General features: G+C 41.9%; 1 protein-coding gene across 1 annotated transcript; it reads left to right on the top strand.

The window, feature by feature from the left end:
• Positions 1-250: 250 nt before the first annotated feature.
• Positions 251-16,905, top strand: ism1 (isthmin 1). The gene is made up of 7 exons (XM_014984045.2): positions 251-660; positions 929-1,200; positions 9,097-9,315; positions 12,961-13,201; positions 15,283-15,426; positions 15,506-15,595; positions 15,881-16,905. The coding sequence occupies exons 1-7, from the start codon at positions 627-629 to the stop codon at positions 16,396-16,398; spliced, it is 1,518 nt and encodes a 505-aa protein (XP_014839531.2). The 5' UTR covers positions 251-626; the 3' UTR covers positions 16,399-16,905.
• The last annotated feature ends 4,297 nt before the right edge of the window (positions 16,906-21,202 follow it).

Genomic DNA, 21,202 nt, shown 5'->3' with positions numbered 1-21,202 from the left:
GGTCCTTTGATTTGGCCCAATAAATTTCAGCTAAGCTGTATGGGGGAATAATATTTCACCGTGCAAATCTACAGAAAGTGGCGTTTAAAAGCGCATTTTGGTCATTTCAATTCGAGGACTGAAAAGCAAATCGGAGTGGGCGAGCACTCCTCTTGATCTTTCACCAGATTAAGTGGAAATTAAAGCCAGCTGCACCTCAGTTTGATGAGGAGGGTTCAAAGGGATGAAAGAGTTAATCAGAGGGGAGGGCGCGGGCACATGGAGGAAGGTGTGTGTGTGTGTGGTGGTGGTGGGGGGTGCCTTGGTATAAAACCAGCTCCAGATCGCACAACAACACCAGCGTGCGTCTGCCCTATTTCCTCCCGCAGGTTTCTTCAACTCTGTGAGTTTAATGCTGACCCTGACTTGGAAGATCTCTCGTTTTTCCTCGGTTCTACCTGTGCCGTTAGTCCAAAGGTCTTCTCGCTGGACTATGCCGCGCAGAATGCGAACTGTGCAGAAAGTTGCGCAAAGCGGATGAAGTGGAGAAGTGAGGGAAAACCTGTGGCATGAGGTTGAAAATGCGGCGAGGAAACGCAGCTGCGAGTTTTCTGAGTTTGGAGATCTGACAAGAGCGGAAAGTACCAATGCTCCACGCTGGATCAGCACCACAACTACTCGGTACAGGCTGGAGTAGTCTCTGAACTCAATCAAGTGTTTACTCATTCAGCCTAAATAAGATTATTTGATTAGAAAGCCAAGGAGAATTGGTTTAGAAAAAAAAAAGAAAAAAACTGGATCCAATTTCATCTCCAGTTCCTCGCATTCTCTGACTGCTTGTCCACCTTGTCGATCGGTTTCCTCCCCGGTTTTTATTTTATTTTAATTTTTTATTTCCTTTTCTTTTTTTTTCTTTTTTTTTTTTCTTTTGCACCTCTGATTCCCGAAGTGGCTCCGAAGTGGTGTTGCGGCTCCTCGTCCCCGGCGGATCCGGAGATTGGAGTCTCTGCACCGGTGGGAGTCGGAGGCGGAGCTGGAGCTCCGGCCACACCGCGGGCTCCAAAGAGCGGCCGCGTCAAGAGGATGGTGCGGCTGGCGGCAGAGCTCCTGCTGCTGCTGGGACTTCTCCTCCTTACCTTACACATCACGGTGCTGCGGAGCAACCCGCTGCCTCAAGGAAATGCTACTGTGAGCCTGGATCAGGATACAACACTTAAAGAGGTGAGTAAGGAAATCTGCTGCCACGAAGGAGAAACTTAATGTAATAATGTAGGTGTTGTCCAGGTAACAGAGCCGAACCAAGTTTTCAGTGGAGCACATCCTCTAAATGCAGGACCATGAAAAGTTTTTTTTTTTTTTTTTGCGTTTCTGCATTCTGGTCATAAAAGTTTTAGATTATCAGCCGCTGGTATCAGACACTGGTTCAGTTTTCAAATAATGTAATCAGTAGTTATCAGTAGCCTTTGTCACACCTGGCAGTGAGTCTTTGACATCACTGGAGGAACAGATCTGATTCAGCCAGTTTGGATGGTTTCAGTGCCATACAACCTCTTAATTAACTGACTTTAATTAAACTCCAAAGACTGTTTCTTCTATTTGTTTTTTTTTTTTGTTTGTTTGTTTGTTTGTTTTTCTTGGATTTGCTGGTGTGGTTTGGACAATTGTCCAGCTGCATAAATCACTTTTGCTGGAGTTTTCAGGTCACAAACAGGTGATCAGATATTGTCCCTTGGGATTCATTGCAAGCAGCAGTAGTAGTTTAAAAAAAAGTCACCCAGATCCTGACAGCTGTGAAGTAGCCCCACACCATCACACTTCCACTACTGTTTTGCTGTCAGCGTGATGTTTTTTTTTTATGTTGTTCTCGGTTCTTAACCTATTTCTGGATGGATTTTGGTTTTGTGCCATTACTTCAGGGAAGGTTCACCACACTTCCACGATTTCTCAATTGGAGGATATTGACGCCCTTCTGGTGTTCAATGGAATTCCAAATCCTTCAGAATGGCTTTGTAAGTTTTTCCAGACTGATGGAAATCAATACTTTTCATTCTTACATGTACATGATCAGGGTTGTTTTGTTTTTTGTTTGTTTGTTTTTTCTTAGATCTGCTACTCTACTTCCTGTTGTTGAACAGGTTCTATTTAGGTGATTTCTTGATTGTACAGGTCTGGTAGTAAAACTGCTAATAAAATTAAAGTCTGTGTTCCAAAAAATATAGTTAGTCACAATGAATTAATTGTGAAATAATGATTGTATTATTTGATTGCTACATTTTAGGGCCAAGTTAGTTTGCATAGCTTTTTCCCTTAACTTAAATAATTACTTAAAAAACTACATCTTTAACTCTGGAAACATTTCTGTGATTAAAAAAAGAACTAATATCTAAAGATGTAATTCAGAAAACGAATATCAAAGATAATCAGAGTATATGATAAATTATGTGACAAAGTGTTTATGATACGACTTATAAACAACAAGTCATTGTTTATGACTTATTAAACTTCAAAGACTTTGCTTAATGTTTACAACTGATACATTTGTCAGATAGTTTCAATAAACAAGTAAAACTGTTATTCACCACTCCAAAACTATCAGAGGCAATTTAATAATAGTTGTTATTTCTAAAGACGTCAGAAGTTTTGAGTTCTCCTTTGAGTCAGAATCTAAGTGCTCGTTGGAGCCCCCTGGTGGCTTTTATTATTATTTTTCATTTATTAACCTCAGTTCCACCAGGAAAATCCCATTGAGATCAAACTCCTTTGTTTCAAGAGAATCCTTGCCAAACAAGAGAGTCCGGACCTGGTGACTTTGACCAGCCGCATAGTTTGCTTATGCTTCTGGCTGGCTCTGTTAGGTTAATTAAAGCCTTCACTTACTGAGGAAGCCTCTTGGGAGTCTCTGGGGATTGGCACATTCTCCCAAAAGGGAACCCCCAGGAATGATGGTGTGCCAGGAGAGGGGTAGAAAATGATCCGGGGTCAGAGATCAGCACCCTTGCCCCACAGCAGACACACCTCCTATTGTCAGGGAGTTAAATGCTAGCTGCAGGCACTTCTGTCATCAAGGGCTCATCAGTGTCATCCAAACCCTTACTTGATAAGGCAGAGGATCAGGCCTGAGCCCCTCATGGTGCCCCATTTCCTGTTAAGATTCCCTGATGTGTGTTTGGAGAGCACTTGGTCATAAAACAAACCTCCACCTTGTTTGGATTTCAGGCAAAGAAAATTGTGTTTGTTGTTGTGTTTGCTATTTATACAAAAACCAATTAAGGTGCCATGCTGGAAAACATAGGAACAGAGGTAAAGGAAACGTCATTACAAGCCGGAACGGTTGAATTACTGACAAGAACATTTAATGAGATGAATTTATTAAAATTAAAAGAAATAGAAATGTATGTTATGTAACCCTGGAATATATTTTGAACATAAGATCATTGAGTGTTGCAGGAAAATAATGTTAAAACCTAAAAACAACATTACAACACTCTAACCTGGATATAAAAGCATGCCAAAGATTTTCTGTGTCCTGTTTTGACAGGAAACCCCCTGTTATGGCAATGTTTATGAGATGGTAGTGGGATCATTTAGTCATGGTTTTTATGTGGATGTTAAAATTTCCATTTGAGTCAAACAGCTAAGTTACTAGCGAGAGGTGTTGTGTTTATTTTTGGGTTTTTTTGCCTCACTGATTCTGAGGGCTGATCTCTAGCATTTTTGGGACCAAAACAACAGTCTCTAACTTTTCTGTATTAAACTACAGCAGAAGTGTCCCAACCTTCTGCTACAGGAGCCAGTGCTTTTGGGCGAAAACCACTGGATATTTGTGGCTCCATTTACTATAAAGACGCAATAAAAGCACAAAATGTGGTAAGAAATGAGGAGCAGCTTTTTTTTAGGAATACTGTATTTTACATCCTTTTTAAAATGTGAAATATCACCTTCTTTTTAAGTGTCTGTGTGTCAACAACTTGGGGTGTTCAACCAATACTGTGCCATTCTCGAATTGTGGTGCAGAGGCTGAACAAAAATCATTTCAAGGGCCACAAATGCCCTCTAGGTACACTTTGGATGCCCCTGAGCTGGAGGAACTTCTGAAACATTCACTCACTTGGGTTATGCCACATATTACCGATATTAGGAGGTGTTGCAGTACTATATATTCTGAGCAAGTAGGAGCCTAGATATTAAATGAAAGTGGCCTGAGAGTAGAACCCTGAGGAACCCCACCTGTGATCTTTGTTAACTCGGGTTCATTATTGTCAAATGAAACAAAACAAGCCTGGTCTTCCCTGGTGTGCCAAGTAGACAATAATGAAATCAGTACTGAAATCCAGGATTACTGAATCAGAAGTTCAACACAAACGTTTGCACAATAAATCAATCAGGTTCATTTTTCCTTGGTGTGATGACATCAGTTGTTATCACACATCTGATCAAACTGATGTTTTTGACTCCTTTGTGATCCAGGTCAAAACGTGCCATAACACAATTCAGAAGGGAGACATTTGTCAGCATGACACCACTTGAAACATGTTTAATGGCTTAGCAGCCCATTTAACAGCGACATCAAGCAGACATACTTCAACAAAGCCATAAATCCACACCAAAGACTTATGAGGGGTTTGGGATCAACGGGCTTCTTTAGAAAGTGTCAAAGGTATAGTTCAGGAATTTTAAAGTGAGGGTGTGTTAAAAGCTCACAGGCCGCTCCCACTTTACTTGTAACAGATAATGCTCTCTGTTTCATTTAGTAAAAATCTATATGATCATTGTTGTGCCCCATCAATAATCTTCCTATATTCTGTAGCAAGAAGATAAAATTGTAAAGTATTTCCAGTTATATTCAGTGTTAGAAAAGTAAAGAGTAGCTAAAATCAAAATATCAGTATTTTCTCTGGAGTCAAATGGGGTGGCCAGAAATTTTCCATCGGGAAGCCATGCCCCCTCCTGACCACTCCCTAGACGTGCCACTGGTTACCTTGATCTGAAATGCTTTACATGTTCTGTTCTTCATGCATGTTTCACACAGGATGATTTTTGGTGGCACCCCATCTCCTAACTGCAATTCCCATATAATCATAAAATCCAATGCAAATGTGACAAGAGCTATAAATGGCATTGCTTTAAAACCACTGTGATACTCTTGAGTTTGGAATATTTTTAAGACAGCAGAGGTGAGTTCTGGTTCGGCATAAAAATGTCCCACAAAATAGCCCAGGAGAACCTCGTGCATGACCTTTGTTCGCGTAAGCGAATAAAGAAATCTAATTGATTTCTTAGATTTTTTTCCATGTCCATGATCAATCCGCAGCATCGTCATGGGCAGTCAAGTAAGTTCTTGACCAGGTATTAAGATCTTATTGATCTGTGGCTCCGGAGCCACAAGTGGCTCTTTGGACTTTCCACAGTCGCTCTTTATAGCTTTGGATATAAACATTTAAAGAACCAAGCAGTTTGTTTTAATGCACAGATGCAGGTTTTGGCAGCTTTCTTAGTTTTTCATGCATGCAATTACAGTAATAAAGTAATTCCTAAAGTACAATAGTATATTTTTCTTGTGCTTTTTAAAAAGAAAATGAATCATCCTCTTTTCAAAGGGCATATGTGTTTTATTTTCACTGATTTAAAAAAAAAAATCATGTAACATTTTTGGCTCTAAATGAGTTTTATTTAGCAGGACATTGGGCAAAAATGACTCATTGGGTTGTAAAAGTTGCAGATCGTTGATTAAGTCAATTTTACTATCTCACCAGCTTTTCCCATCCATTAAATATTATTATATGATCGACTGGGTCAAACGCACAACTACAATCCAGAAAAAACAAGATCGTTTTTGTACCCTAGACGTTATGCATTTTAAAATGTTCACTTAATTTAAACGTTTACACTTTCTGTACCATGTGACGTGTGTTTTCAGTGCGAGAACATCCGCTGTGGGTCACGGTAAACTGATCTGTTCAAACTGCTGTTTTCAGTGGTTCCTCTATGATTCAGGTGAGGCCGTGCCTCAACGGGAAAACACTTGTCAGCATGACACCACTTGAGACATGTCTAATGGCATAACTGCCCATTTTAACATGAGCGTCATGCAGACGTACAGTCACAGCGCTCAAGGCGCTGCATGGCCCCCATGTGCAGACACTGAGTCCTCAGTGGGTTCAGTTGTTGGTTTGCATGTCTTCCCCTTGCCTCTTATTAAAGCTTTGGATTTTGACCAAAGCTTTAAAACTTACAAACAATAGCGTGTGTAAGTCTTAAACATCCTTCAATTTCCAGAGTATTTAAAATGCTCATCCCATGTAGCAGATAAATATGTATCTTCCTTGGAAAAATTTCTGTTCAAGTAAAATAAAAACATGTCAGGTATGTTTTTTTTGTTTTTTTTTACAGCTAATAACTGAGGTGCACATTTTCAAGTCTGTGTTTTCCTGGATGTTAGGCCATACAAAGCTGAGGAGGTATTCCAGGAATTTATTGAATATTTGTCGTCCAGCCAAATGCTGAATTGGATGAGCAGGAAGAGGAGCAACGGGGAGTTTATTCTGAGAAATCAAAGGAGGGATTCTGAACTCTTCATCCCAAGTTCATCACCCCACATTTCAATTATCCTAGAAATTCCTTTAGCAATGAAAAATGAAACAAACCTTGAATGTTTTTTTTGGGGTTTTTTTGCACATAAAGTATAGATAAGCTTCACTGACTTCTAATGAAAAGAAGTGATGTCATTCTGCAGCCATGCTTGTCACGGCTCAGGCCATGCATTGTCATCCAAACAAGGTGTCAAATTAACAAAAGTGCAGTAAAAAAGAATTTACTTTAGCTTATTTATGTCCTCTCTTGTCAAAGGTTACTTTAAACTATGTACCTTTTCAGTTTCATTTGCATCCACCTTTTAGATGTGTGAGACGGGAAGGATGATTTCTTTTTTTTTGTTTGTTTTTTCTCCACCACTGCTGAAAACCATGTGGTACCGTGTAGTCTGCCTTAATTTCCTGCCAGTTCCCTGGGGGGCAGGGGGAGAGAACTGAGTGGCTCCCAATTGAAAATAGTCATGGCCCTTTAAGGAGCTCCTCACAATGTAAAGCCAAAAAAAAAAAAGGGAGGAAGCGGGAAAAGAAGGCGATGAAGAAGAAGAGATACTGTGAGGGAAGAAAGGAGGTGGCTTGTGTACAAGTGTTCATTCATGCATTTTGGGAGTCAGGGTTTGGGAGCAGTGAGACATCCTGGGAGGCCCCAGATGAGCGGACGACTGGTGTGTCACTTTTGATCTCCAAATGAAAGGATGCTCCTCGACATATGAGCGATGAGAACTATAACGCAGCCGGCTGTCAAAGCTGGCTGCACATTTAAATGGGTTCATTCTGTGCTTCTTTACCTATAAGGTTGTGTTTGAGAGCAAAATGATGAAAGGACTTGTTTTTTTTTCATTAACACGTGTGTCATATTCCTCTGAAAACAATATAGGAGGATGGGTGAATAATCTGCTAAAAAGAAAACTGTAATTTCTTAAAACTTATGTTTGCTAAAACAGCCCTGATATTTGTCATAGCGCCAGATGTTAATAATATGCTGTGTTAAAATAAATATCCATTCTTTCTGCTGTTAAATATTGATAGTGGCCCCTGCTGAGACAAACTACACAGATGAGACGCCTGCTTTTGTATTACGCCGCTGTATGTTTGCGTTTACGTTGTGATTAAACCTGCGAATGCTTCGTCTCGGTTGCTCCCTCGGCGGAGCTCAGTTACAGCCAACGAGTGAAATCTGAAGACTGGGAACATGAAAGGCAGGGTTATCACATGGGCAAATCAAAGTCCAAGTACTTTTGTTTGAAGTAGCGAGAGCTCTGTAATGTTCACGCAAAGAGCAGATTGCTGAACCATAAATTGGGCTCCTGAAATCGTTTTATTATTATTTTTTTTTAAATTCTCCTTCACAGAGCTCATAGCCATAAGTGTCTGGTTTTGGAAACAACACTGCTAGGGTTTTAAACCGGATTCAGTTTTATGATTTCTTTTCCCACAAATATTATAATTTTCTACATGAATCCTCATACGCAAATCATTCCATTATCCAGAAAAAAAAAAAAGCTAAATTCTTTACCAAGAGGTCGCAGAAAAATCCATGCTTCTTTCTCTAAATGAATCATTCAGCAGCAGGAATTCTTTAACGTTTTGTCACGTTTAAGTTAATCTTAAAAAAGCAATGCAGCTGCTTTCTCCTCAACAGAAGTTAAATGTACATTTATAATCCCGGCTCCCTTGCTGTGCAGCTCCATTTACAGCATCCGTTTTGCTCCAGAGTGCACCTTGGCTCCACACAAACAGCTCCAGTGGGGGCTTTTATGCCCGCCACAATGTGGCTGGGCTGACACTTTGTCTGTGACAGGCCACCACAACCGTGCAGCACCGCTTCCATATTCTCAGGCCTCGGTCTGGCCACAAAAACACTGGGAAGGGAAGAAAAGGAAAAAAAGAAAAACAAGAAACATGATTGATGCCTTGCTTTGATCTTATTTTCTGCCATCCCAGAATGGATGATTGCAGACTACTTATGGCTGTCTGTCCAATTTAGGAATAATTGTTCCTTCTGTGCATACCTGATCGAGGACATATGCCTCAGCTGTCATTATGGGATGGATTTACAACACCCTGTCAGAAGACCAAATGTTTTTCTGTCTTCAAGAAGGCAGATGTAATTATTTTTGCAATGTTTGCTTAGGTTTTTCCGTATAGCAGAGCAGGAAAACCATCACTCTTACATAGCTCTTTTTTTAGGCAGCAAGACAGCAGAACATGCTATGTACACAACATATTACTATGGTAAAGTTGCAGCATATTTAGTCAGGATAAAAAAAAGGAAAAATATATAGTCAGGACGTACATAGTACCTAAAAGCAGGCTCAGAATAGATTTTATTTTGATTGAAGCAGACAGTTCTTCTGTCTGGGTTCAGAGTTGAACTCGCATGAACTCAGAAATTCAACCAGTGTTGCTGTGTAAAAGAAAAATGTGGCGATCTTTGTTCTAAAATGATCAACAGGAATTAAATGTATTCTATATTTACTCCAAATACATTTCAATTGTATACATATGTTTGTTTCTTTCTCTTCTTTAGCAAAATACCTTAAATGCAAGAAGTAGGTCATTCGTCCAGCTGGCTCCTGAAGACCGGAGGTCTGGTGCAGAGCACAGGCCAGCCCATCAGCCTGCAACGCTCCCCTGGGTGCAGGGCAGCAACGTACACAAGGATGGTCCTGGGGCTTTCCTCCTGGATCTGCATAACTTTCCGGACCTCTCCAAAGCCGATATCAATGGACAGAACCCCAACATCCAGGTGAACATGTGTGCCTGTGCACCTGCTGTTTGATGCACTTTGATGCTTTTCTTTACTTCAAGGGACACTCTAGGATTTTTGAAGTGAGGCTCTGTGAAATGGTGATAAGCAGTTAATGTCCTGCCTGCAGTAGATAACTCTCTTGGCGTCTTCGTTTAGCAATAAACGCAGAGGAGTTGGTCCCAGAGTCTTAAATCAGCAGCTAGTTCAAGAGGGACCAAGAAAAAACTGGACTACTACAACTCTAATCTAAAAAAAATGTCATAAAACAAAATACATTTTTAAAACAATTTGCATCTACTGCTTATTTACATAGAAACTGTTCACTACGTACACAGGAAATTGTGAGAGGAGTTGGTGCAACACCAACAATCTTCCCAAGTCAAACATAACGAGAGTAGAACATCCCTCAATCAGATTTTACTTTATATTTGTGTCTTTTTATACCAAGACTGCTCAGATTTTTTTTGTGGAAAACTAAAGCTAATGGCTAGACCAAAATACCTTAATAGCAGTTTATGCAACTTTAAGGTGTTTTCACATATTGGCGTTAGGTGACTAAAGTTAACACTTTACTACAATTTATATTTACAATGGTAGGAGGTTGTCCCCCACAATGATCATCATCCTGTTTGAAACATGTACTGTGGATGTAGCATATAAAGCATTGTGGGTCAATGAGACAAAAGTTTTCACTAACCACTAATATTTTTGTGAGGTTGTCCTAGAGGCTTACGTCCCGCTTATATGGTCTGAAATCAAAATGGACTTCAGAGACATTAAAACCATTACAGTCAAAAACCTTATGGTGATGCGTGGGGGTGCAATTTTTTTTAACCCTTTCAGCCATCATTGATTGTATTGGAGGGGTTTTTACACTAAAGCTGATGATTACAGGGAACTCTTAAGAAGGAGACAAAGCATCACCAAAGCGTGAAATGCATTCTAAGCACGGAACACGACCGGTATTCCAGTCAAAGTATCTACCTCGTAAAAAATTAAAGAAGGGTAAAAATCAATAAAGTTCACTTTAACTGCTACAAACAGACCAATTCACTTTGTTCCCAGAGGCCAAAGCTAACAGATTGTCCAGGCTGTTGCGAAACCAAAGCAGATTTTCTTCATCTCTAAAATGCTTAAAAACTTGGGAATCCTGTTTTAGGAACCTTAAAACCATCGCTACGTTTGTTATTAACACGTAATCTGTAAATAATTTACTCTGTGGTAGAGGTGGTAGACCACCAATGACAATTCCAATTTAAAGTGAGGTTGTGTAAAGGTCAATATAACAGTATTTACTCAAACCACTTTTATATTTTTAGAATTTACTTTATCCTGGTGAAGCCTTCTAAACTGTCATCATGTTTGCATTGGGCAGGTATTTACACAGAGGATCGATTGTTTACACAGGGAAGTGAGCTAGGATGTTGTGCCCCACTAATGATCTTCCTGTGTGAAAAAAAAAACACTCACAATCATGTACAGAACTTCAGATCAGAGAAACTATCTAAACAAAAGTAAAACAAAAAATATTGCAGCAGTCTATCACCACTGGTGGTGTACATTTCCTGTGTAAATAATCACTGGATTAATGCAAACAATAAAACAGCCCACAGACCACGTTGGTGTTGTACAGTAGACACCTGGGGGGTGCAGCCAATCAGTACCAGGGGAAATTAATCCCATGGGTTAGCTGCTTTGCAAATGGCAGCCAGTCCAGCATGTAAAGTAACGTAAGCATCTGAGCTCTTAAATATTTTTTTATTTGCTCTGTGAAAAGAATTGATGCATATGTCGATTTTCCATAAAAAAAAAATTGAAGCTGCGTTCCACCGGAAAGAAAGCTGTAAATGCTGAACTGCAAATATAGGCGATACACCTGATACGCCGCATTATGTATCAGATCATCTCATGAGCTCTGTGTTGCAGGTGGTGCTCTAAGACGGCATTAGTCCTTTTTAGTCTTGAGCCCTCTTGGATTACATATTAGCTTTAGCCACCAAGTCCAGCTAATTTGGATTTATGATATGAATTAGGGTAACAAGAAGATTATCTACTGCACGTAAGATGTTAACTCTTTATAACCTTTGAATTTAAAATTACCCCTTTAAGCTATGGCGACGCAACAATGAAGGAAAAGAGGTAACAGGAAGGAGAACAGTCTGGTGCACATCGTTGCACCCTCTTTCTTCCTCTTTCTCCATCCTTCTTCTCTACCCTTGCCCCTTTTCACACTTCCTGGATCCCAGTAAAGCGTAGGAGAGACTCCACGTCAATCATGCTGACAGCTGAAAGGCAGAGACTAACCAACAGAGCGTCACTGCTGCACTAACCCACGTGCAGGAAGATGGACGGTAGCCTTATGTAAATGTGTGGCAGGCCCTTGGTCATAAATCCCTCCGTGAAGCAGATGGTTGAATAACGGCTGCCATGTTTAAATCATTCTCCTGTCTAATCCACCAAAGGGGGCTCTTTGCATTTCTGAGGGCATCATTGCTAAATATGAGCATGAACAAAGTGTATTAACATCTCAAGATGTGGGAAGAGAGAAAGCAACCAATTGAGCAAGGGCGTGAGGCTGTGGGAGCAAGGCAGGAGGAGGAGGGGGTGTCTTTGATCCTGGGATTCATCTGGCTTTCATGGTCTGGAGGAGGCCGAGTAGCCCTTTGAACTCTGTGTTTAGGTGGAGAGAGCCGGAGAGGTGGGAGGGCAGGGGTGGTGTCCCCCCCCCTTCATATGGGAGGCACATGTGTCAGGACAGAAAGGGGGAGGGAGCGATGCTGTGTGCTGGGGCAACAGAAAGGGCCTCCTTATTGCATCCGATGTTATCATTCGTATCTTTAAGATGAATATATATCAATTTTAGACAACCCCTCCATAAAAATCTTAAACATTAAGCATAAATTAGTTGGCCTTTCTGGTAGTTTTTAAGCATCATTCTGAAACTCCCTTTACTGAAACGGAAAGAACCATTTAATTCACGGCCACTAAAACAAGAAAACACCCCAGTATGTGAGAATAATAGCACCTTCTTGAAGTATGTCACTGTATGGCTGGAGACATGAAACAAATTGTTTGCATGATCAGAACAACTTTGACTGAAATATGTAAGATGGATGGTTATTGGTGACAGTAAAAGGACATGACAAATGCTTTAGCCAAAATCACCAGTGAAAGAAAAAGTGGCTGAATCTCTAGAAGTAAACACACGGAAGGAAAACGTATAAATGTCTGCTGGAAACCCTTTTTGCCTTATGGGTATGAAACAGCTCAAATGGTAGTTGGGGGCACAATATTCCTCCAGGAAGATAATTGGGACTTGTGCTTGTTTTCTTTCTCAGTGGCTGAGCCAAATGAATGAAAGAACATTCGGCAGCAGATGCTCTCTCACCGTTTTGACTTTGCTTGCAACCACTGCAGGTGTTGCATTAACTTCAATTGACTTTTTAGGGACAAACAACTTGTTTTAAGAAAATCAAGAGTAGGTTGTGTGACAAATGGTGTCCTTGGAAATGTTTTGACGGCTTTGACATCATCATCACTTAACTTTTGGCTTCCCTGTGGTAACTTGTTTTTAATCTAATCTTCCAAGTTCATGGCATGGCAATGAATATAACTGTCATGAGCTATCATTTATCTCTACAGGTGACCATTGAAGTGGTGGATGGACTAGAGGGCCATGAACCTGAGAGAGGACTACGCAAGGAGAGCAAGCCCAACTGGGCCTCCCCCAACTGGAGAAACTGGTGGCCTCACACCTCCTCTTCGTCCTCTCATCAAACGGAGGAGCACGATCGCTCCTATGGGAGAAAAACGGAGGACAGCAACTTTCTCAGGCCGCCGTCAGACTGGGACAGGAGAGGAAGCAAAGCTCAAACCGAATACGGTGAGACTGACAGCAGGGTGTGGGTATTTGTTTGTGTTTGCGTGATATGGGGCTCTTATTTGAGCACTGCTTCCCAGATGGCCACGGTCTGATGCGGAATCTGTAATTTGCAGATTTACTGATTTAAGCTGTCAGAATAATAAGGGCAGTCATCCTAGGCAAGCCCCGATTGAAGCCCTTGCGCGTTTTTATGGGACAGATTTCGCTGTGGCGCAAAGCTAGCTGCGTCGTTGCATCAAAGTTAAGTCACAGTCAAGGAGCCGGAAGCACCATTAGGGCCTCTGAGGGACTCGAACCACGCTCTCCTAAAGCAAACCCCACAGATAAATCTGCCATGAAAGAATTTATGCTCACTGTCATACAGTGCGGCCCATGTTGAAGCATGCCCAAACCATCGCAGTCAAACAGGAATTTCTGTCGTTTTATTCACTTGCACTGGGGTGTTTGGAGGAAAGATGTTTGATATTTAGTAAACCATAACCCCTGTTAAATGCCTCTGGCTTATCGCTGCGGTCATCTCCATCATTCTTCCTGTATTTCACACCACAGTAATGGACATGAAATATTTTATCTGCATTACTGTCATAGTCTTAAAGTTAATGATGCACCGATGGGACAATCATTCATCTGACGTGTGGCCTGAGAATTTTCTTTTTCTTCCTGAATTCAGATTTTTGTCTTGACTGAATATGGCTAATGTGGTTTATATTACTGAAAAAATGCGTATGCTGAAGGGCAAATGGAGGATATATAGGGTGGTTTGAACGCCAGCCAGAAATGCTTGCATCCCAAAATGGCCACATTAATGTTTCTCTCTTATTAAATATGGCTTTTCAAACGTGGATCAATGTGTGTGGCAGAGTCACGGCGGTGGTGGCGGGACAAGGTGACCCTTATGTAACTGCTTCTCTGTTTGCATTTGCTGTCATTTCAATTTGAATTTTCAAATTAATGAGTTAAGCATACAGCAGCTATGAGGTGTTCAATGTGCACTAAAATTTGTCATTGAACCTTTGTTAGAAGGCTTTTGTGCATTTTCTCATACTACACCCACACATAGAAATATATTTTATTGGGATTTTATATGAAAAACATTCAGAAAATCTAAAAGGTTTTGCATATGTTTGGATGGAAATGATCAAAAATTTAACTGGCTATTTGAATCATTGAACAGGATCTGATTTAAACATATTTAGCTGGCTGTATCGTTACTATCCTTTGCCTACAGAAACAGTAAAACTTCCCTGTGTTTCTAAAGCTCCTAGCAGGTTTTCTTTGAGGACTGCTCTGATTTTTATCGCCATTTATCTTCCCATGAACTCTGACCAATTTAACTGCCCGTGGTGAGAAAATGCATTCCCAAGTTTTATCACGGGGATGGTGTCTAGTGTTGGTTTTCCACCGCACATACCATTTGGCATGAAGATTAAAAAAGTTTTGTTTGGTCTCATTTGCCAAGAGAACCTTCTTCTACGCATTTGCTGAGTTTGTCACGTGGCAAACTGTAAATGATAATACTTCTCACATTCCTTCAACAATGATTTGTACTCGCTACTCTTATATAAGGGTCAGTTTTGTGGAGTACATGGCTAGTGGTCTGATTTCCTTTGTACAAGCTACCATTGACCTCCTGCTTCTACCTACACCAGCCTAAGTTCATGCAGCCATGTCTTGATATATTTGCATTTTTTCAATTGACAAGAGCTTTTTGAGATGTCCAAAGTTTGGAATATTGTTTTTATGACCTAACCCAGCTTTAGGTTTCTCCACCTTATCTCTGACCTATGTCCTATGCTCCTTGGTCTTCACGATGCTGTCTCTTTAGCAATGTAGTGATGAAGGAAGGTTTTACTCTAGATTTTATTAAAGAATATTGAGGTTAAGAAGGAAGCAGAAAAATACATGCCATATGTAGTACTGTCCTTCTGCTACTTTATGTAAAATACATTGAAGTTTGCTTTTATAACATTACAAATTGTGAAAAATACATGCATGAACATTTTTGAACTGCACTGTAACTCTAGGATTTTGTCTGTATTTGTGCTAAAAAACCGTACTGTCTTTCCTTTCTCTGATCCAAGACTACATGGATGGTGAAGGAGACTGGAGCAGCTGGTCAGCATGCAGTGTCACCTGTGGAAACGGCAACCAGAAGAGAACCAGGTCCTGTGGGTATGCCTGTACGGCCACAGAGTCCCGGACTTGCGACATGCCCAACTGTCCAGGTAATCTCCTGTTTGTTTTTATCCTTATCAGGAGCAAAACAAAACCCACTCATTCTTCATTCCATCCTTGTCCCTTAAGGTTTTGAAGACGCCTTCAAGACGGCAGCTACTGAAGTGAGCCTGCTGGCTGGGAAAAATGAGTTCAACGCCACAGAGCTCTTTGGTGTTGGTAAGATTTTGTCCGTTTACTTTTTTTCCTCCACCCCATCCTTCTTATAGATGCGACTGCTTTATCGCAGAGAATGTTCCTCTGCACAGCTGGTATGCTTCCATTTAGCGCCATTACTGTGAAAGTGCTGCAGGGCATGAAGGTCACAGCTTTCATCTCTACCCACCTTTTATCCCAATGTTCCTAAAGTCTTCAGTAAAACCACACACTTGTGGAAAATGCTACTCCTGCTCACACTTCTGAATTTAAACTTTAATGCTGGCCACCAAACATTATCTCTTCCAGACACAGACAGCTGTGAGCGATGGATGAACTGCAAGAGTGAGTTCTTGAAGAAGTACATGACGAAAGTGGCCAACGACCTTCCCAGCTGTCCCTGCTCTTACCCGACCGAGGTGGCGTACAGCACGGCGGACGTGCACGACCCCCTCACACGGCGCGATTTCCGCTGGAAAGACGCCAGCGGGCCAAAAGAGAAGCTGGAGATCTACAAGCCCACGGCCCGTTACTGCATCCGCTCCATGCTGACCCTGGAGTCGACCACGCTGGCCGCGCAGCACTGTTGCTACGACGACGGCATGAAGCTCATCACCCGTGGCAAAGGGGCCGGCACGCCCAACCTCATCAGCACGGAGTTTTCCGCAGACCTGCACTACAAGGTGGACATCCTGCCCTGGATCATCTGCAAAGGAGACTGGAGCCGCTACAACCAGGCCAGGCCGCCAAACAATGGCCAGAAGTGTCCAGAAAATCCTCAGGATGAGGATTATTACAAACAGTTTGAAGAAGCGAGGGAGTTCTAGCCCACTGTGCAGCTCAAACTAGACTCAGAGACTCATGCATCCTCACAAGAAGCACACTTGTCATAAACCTGTCCGTTTTTTCTGCTTTGGTGACAAGTTCCGTTTTTAAAAGGTACTCCTCTATAATGTTGCTGCAAAATGTTACTCAGTTGGTCACAAAAAGGGAGAAATTTCTTCATTTTTTTTTTTTAAAGGGAAAGTTACTATTATAGAAACGTCAGTTTAGACTGTGTCCAAGTTTGTCTCTGTAGATGTTGCAGTGATAGAGTAATGAGACGCCCTCTCCCAGGAATGCGTTGGTCAGAAGGGTGCCAAAGGACAGAGCGGCTCAGTTTTAATAATTTTCTGTGCAGGTTTTATCCATGTAAGCTTGTGGGTATGAATATTTAGCATGCACATTTCTGTTTCGTTCATGTACCTCTGTAATATTCTGTCTGTGAGGCAGTTCATTGTAAAAAGCCTGCATTAGTTTTGTAAAGTATTTATTAAAGTGTAGCTGTGATTGTGGTGGGTGTCTGATTTTAGATTCTCTTTCACATAAAGGTTTTTTTTTTTCTTCTTTTTCCTCTCTTGCTAAAGCATTCACGCTCTGTGAGCATTTTTTTACACTTCTACTCTTACAAGCCCAAACTTCAAACTATTTTATTGGGATGTAATATTAAGGGCAAAAAAACGGCTTCAGTGCAGATTAAATATAGATTGTCTGCAATCACAGACTGGACTTTGACTAGTACATTCCAACAAACGAATATGCGTTGCTCCAACCCAACAGTGAACAAAGTCAGTCCTCAAGGGCCAGTATCCTGCATGTTTATCCTGCTGGAGAAAAAGGGTCCGCAACATGATTTTGTGCAGTGTTTAATTACACACAAGTAGACTCTGTTAAGTGACTTCTGAATGCAACTAGTTGTCTTTATTCATTAGTAGCTGACCAGGAAGAAAGGGAGTCTGAGAGGGGGAAGACATGACGTAAATGTATCGACTGAATCGAACCGGAGTCGTGTGCCGGCTCTACCGCTGAGACATGTGGAGCCCCAGGGGATTTTATTAAGCTGTATTAGAATAGAAGGGCCTAAATGTGGACACTTTCTAGGTGTTTATGTGTTTAAAAAAAACAAAAAAAAGAAACTGTGGATCCTTTTCCTGACATTTCCCCCTAATTATTCACTAATTTGTGTTGTTCTGCCACATAAAATCCCAATAAAACACGCTGAGGTTTGTGGTTCCAATGTGACAAAATGTGAAAAAGTTCCAGTGGTTTGAATACATTGAGACACAGACAAAGACTAAACCAGAGCTTCGTCTCTAATTCGTACCTCACCATCGCTCAAAGCATAGGATATAACTAACGGAGTGCGAAGAACGCGAGAAATAAACATGCAGAGAAACGATTGAATATGAAATGTCTAAAAAAAAAAAAAAGCCAACAAATATGCGAAGGTGTATTGTCATTTTCCCACATCTTCAAGGTTCATCAGCTGCTCCTAGATTTTTCTCCTGCTGTCAAACAAAAAAAAAAATCATCTCCAGGAACAGGAAAAAAAAAAAAAAACATCTCATCTAATCAATTACACTCCTCCACAGAGTTAAGCCAGTGCACAAGACTTCCATTAGTTCCATCCAGAGTGGCTGTCAGGACAGGCCTTTTGATGGGGCTGTGATATTTCTTCAGAGGGCGAGGAGAGTAAGGTTCCTTTGAATGCGACTCAGATTCTTTCTTTGGCATGTGTCCTCACATTCCTGAGTAATTTCTCAGTGTACACACACTCCCACACACACATTCACTGCTGCTTGTCCGTAGCAGAGAGTGTGCGTGCGTGTGTGTGTGTGTATGTGGGGTGGGGGTTTAGGGGTGGACCTCTGACCGTTCCCTCTCCGCTGAGTGCTGCAGTCATTGTCACACAGAGAAAGCCATTCATGGTGCCCTCATTCCTGCAGTCTCGTGTGCTGCACAGCTGGCCGGGTGCAGGGGCTTGTCTTTATAAAGCAGCAGGCCCCAGCACGTTTCACACCCCCGAGGCGCTCTCTGTGCAACCGCCTAGTTGTTTCTGTGTTCGTGGAAAACTCCACGGGCATCGTCCGACCCATTTATCCGCGACTCTGCTTTTTCTCAACGTGTCCACTGAAAAATTGAACAAGAAGTTTGCTTAATCCGCTGTCAGTCCCTCCCCCCGAGTTAAAGCGTGGTTTATTGCCGAGATTAAAGAGAGCAGCGTGGATCGTTGTCTTGGCGCGGCGTCTGCTGAGCAGGTTTAGAGATCAAAGCGAGGTGTTCACCTTTTATTTTGTAACATTAGCGCCAAGTTCAAATTGACGGCATACCTTCCACTCCGCCACGTCTCTCCCGCCCCCACCCAGACTCTCCCCTCCAGGCAGGCTCCCTCCTTGAGCAGGCGGTTACTCGCATGCACGCCGCACGCCGCTGCTGTTATTATTGCGCAAAGGTACCGATAGGAACACAGATAGAAGGCTGGAGAGGGCGGCTGGTGTGAAATTGCAGAGGAGGGCAGGGAAAGTCTACGCCCGCCAGAGGAAAGAAACCTCGCTGCTTGGACTGTTTGTGAGGCCTCGCTGCTGTGCTGCTATTTCCAGCACGGCGTTCTGGTTATGATTCAAAGGCTGCACATTAGTGGTGTATTGTCAAGGACCCGAAAGGGCTCATTAAGCATCACTACGATATGGGTTTTGGTATTTTGCCTCTATTTTTGTTATGAGAAAGGAATTATGTCCAATGTGCCGCTGACACGGCTTCAGATTGAGCTCGTCAGAGCTTCCCCTGGGTTTTCTCACCAGATCTACACACCAGAGCCACAGTGCGGCAGTCAACTAAATAATTCCATGGACTTTGACTTGCTTACACAAAAATGTAAAGGGTGCCTTGGATTTGTACTGGAATCCCTTTACTTTGAAATAATTAAATAAAATCCAGCGTCGAGTAATTTGTGCGTAATTTTGTCTCGGTCGTCTCAAAAGCGTTCATGGATCATGAAGATCAAGGAACGCAGCAGACAGGTCTGGAATCGGTTGTGGAGAAGTGTAAAGCAGAGTAAAGTTAGAAAGCTATTCCTCTGGAGGAGCTGCAGAAATTCACAGCTCAGACATGCGGAAGATCATCTGGCTCTGGTCAGATGAGGCCAAAGCTGAACTTTTTGGACCTACATGCAAAACACTGCGTGACAGAACACACCATCCTCATCCTCAACATGGAAGTGGCAGCATCACACGTTCTGGGGTGCTTTTCTTCATACACCCCAAAAAACGTTTTGGTGGGGGAAGCTGAATCCAAAACAAAACTGTCCGAAAGTTATATGCTGCAAAAGACTTGAGACTGGGGTGGAGGTACAGCCAGAGGATCACTGGATTAGTTAAGATCCATGTGTTTAAAATGCCCCTGTAGATTTAATACTCTTCAACTTAGATTCTTGTCAAACTCATGCATAAGTCTAATTTGGAGTATTCTTAAAGCTCTGCCTCATCATCTTACAAGCAGAAAAGCAAATGTTTGTTTTAGGATCTCAGTCTGAAGGCTCCTGTAGGTAAAGGGGCAGGGACATCTCTTTGTTTTGGGTGTGCTGCAGATGTGGCCGAGCCATTTTTAGTCTCACTTCCCTCACTTTCTTTCACTCGCTCCCTTACACTGCCGCTTTATGGGTGGTGTGGCACAATGCAGGAAGTGTCTGGGCCGCAATACCGCAGGGCCCTAACTTCATGGCAAACCTAATTAAAAGGTTTTTCTTTCGGCTTCTAATCTGAAAGGGCTGTCCTGGACCCGGACCTTGCTTATCTTTCATCCGCCCACCCCCAGTCGTCACCCCCGGCACTTTACTGACAAAAAAAAAAAAAAAAAAAAGCCATCGGCTCACATCTTTAGCACGGCAACACAGGGGAGGAGTAAGCTGTGGGGGTCGGGGGAGGGGGGGGGAGCAAATATGGGCATACAGCTGAGCAAACGGGACAAGTACAAGTGTAGGACCTGAGAGGGCACGGAAAGCGAAACAGAGCTCTGCTGCCACACAATGAAACGTAGAAAATGGCAAATCAAATTTCTTTGACTTGTTAGATGTTTGGGTTGGTTTTACAGGCACCTGCTGCTGGCAGGTCCCGTATAAAAGCAAGCACCTGCTTTCACTTACAGCTCCTTGCGGAAATACTCTCTCAACCAAAGATTTTCATCTCGTATACCAAAGTAGTTCCTAATTGTGAAGTGGGGAGGAGACTTTACTAACAGACAAATCTGAGAATTGTTATGTGCATCCCCCCTGGCGCTGAATATTTTGCACCACCTTTTTGATGCAAATGTTCAACTATCTTTCTCAGAAATGCTGCATTTATACACACAGGACGACACTTAAATATGCTAAGCGGCTTCTGAAGGCAAATGGTTGCATTTTGTTTAGTGGTTTCAGAGAAAATATGAGGTAAATACAGGTACAAAACACACTTTTCTGCTTTGCACGTCTGTATGTGGAAAATCTACAGGCCCGTTTTTGGTCTATCGCATAAAAAATCAAAAAGAAAAGTTTATGATTGTAATATGACAAATACTTAAAAAAAAAAAAAAAACTAGGCACAGGAATACTTTTGCAAGAAAATGTATACAATGTTTCAGGGTATAGATTAACTTTTTCGGGCTCAAAGGAAAAGGCATCGATTCCAGACCTTTTTTTGTTTGTAATAACCCATATGTCTTCTACACTGTGCAACGTCGGCTGCAGACATCTGGAAAAACATAAAACATGGTTTGATTTTAAATCTTGATTTTGACTGACTAACCAGGCTATCACAAAGGGCGGCTGGTATGACA

This window comes from Poecilia mexicana, unplaced genomic scaffold, assembly GCF_051168715.1.
Source record: "Poecilia mexicana isolate PSO_F unplaced genomic scaffold, ASM5116871v1 scaffold_15, whole genome shotgun sequence".
Classification (NCBI taxonomy): domain Eukaryota; kingdom Metazoa; phylum Chordata; class Actinopteri; order Cyprinodontiformes; family Poeciliidae; genus Poecilia; species Poecilia mexicana.
The sequence above is the reverse complement of the archived record's forward strand: the minus strand, read 5'-3'. Positions and strand labels throughout refer to the sequence as shown.

What these genes read in the sequence shown, in the direction of transcription:
- ism1 (XM_014984045.2), top strand. Translation starts at nt 627, where the DNA reads ATGCTCCACGCTGGATCAGCACCACAACTACTCG. An exon ending in CGACATGCCCAACTGTCCAG is followed by an intron (nt 15,427 to 15,505) that starts GTAATCTCCTGT and finishes TTGTCCCTTAAG; the next exon opens with GTTTTGAAGACGCCTTCAAG. An exon ending in CACAGAGCTCTTTGGTGTTG is followed by an intron (nt 15,596 to 15,880) that starts GTAAGATTTTGT and finishes TATCTCTTCCAG; the next exon opens with ACACAGACAGCTGTGAGCGA.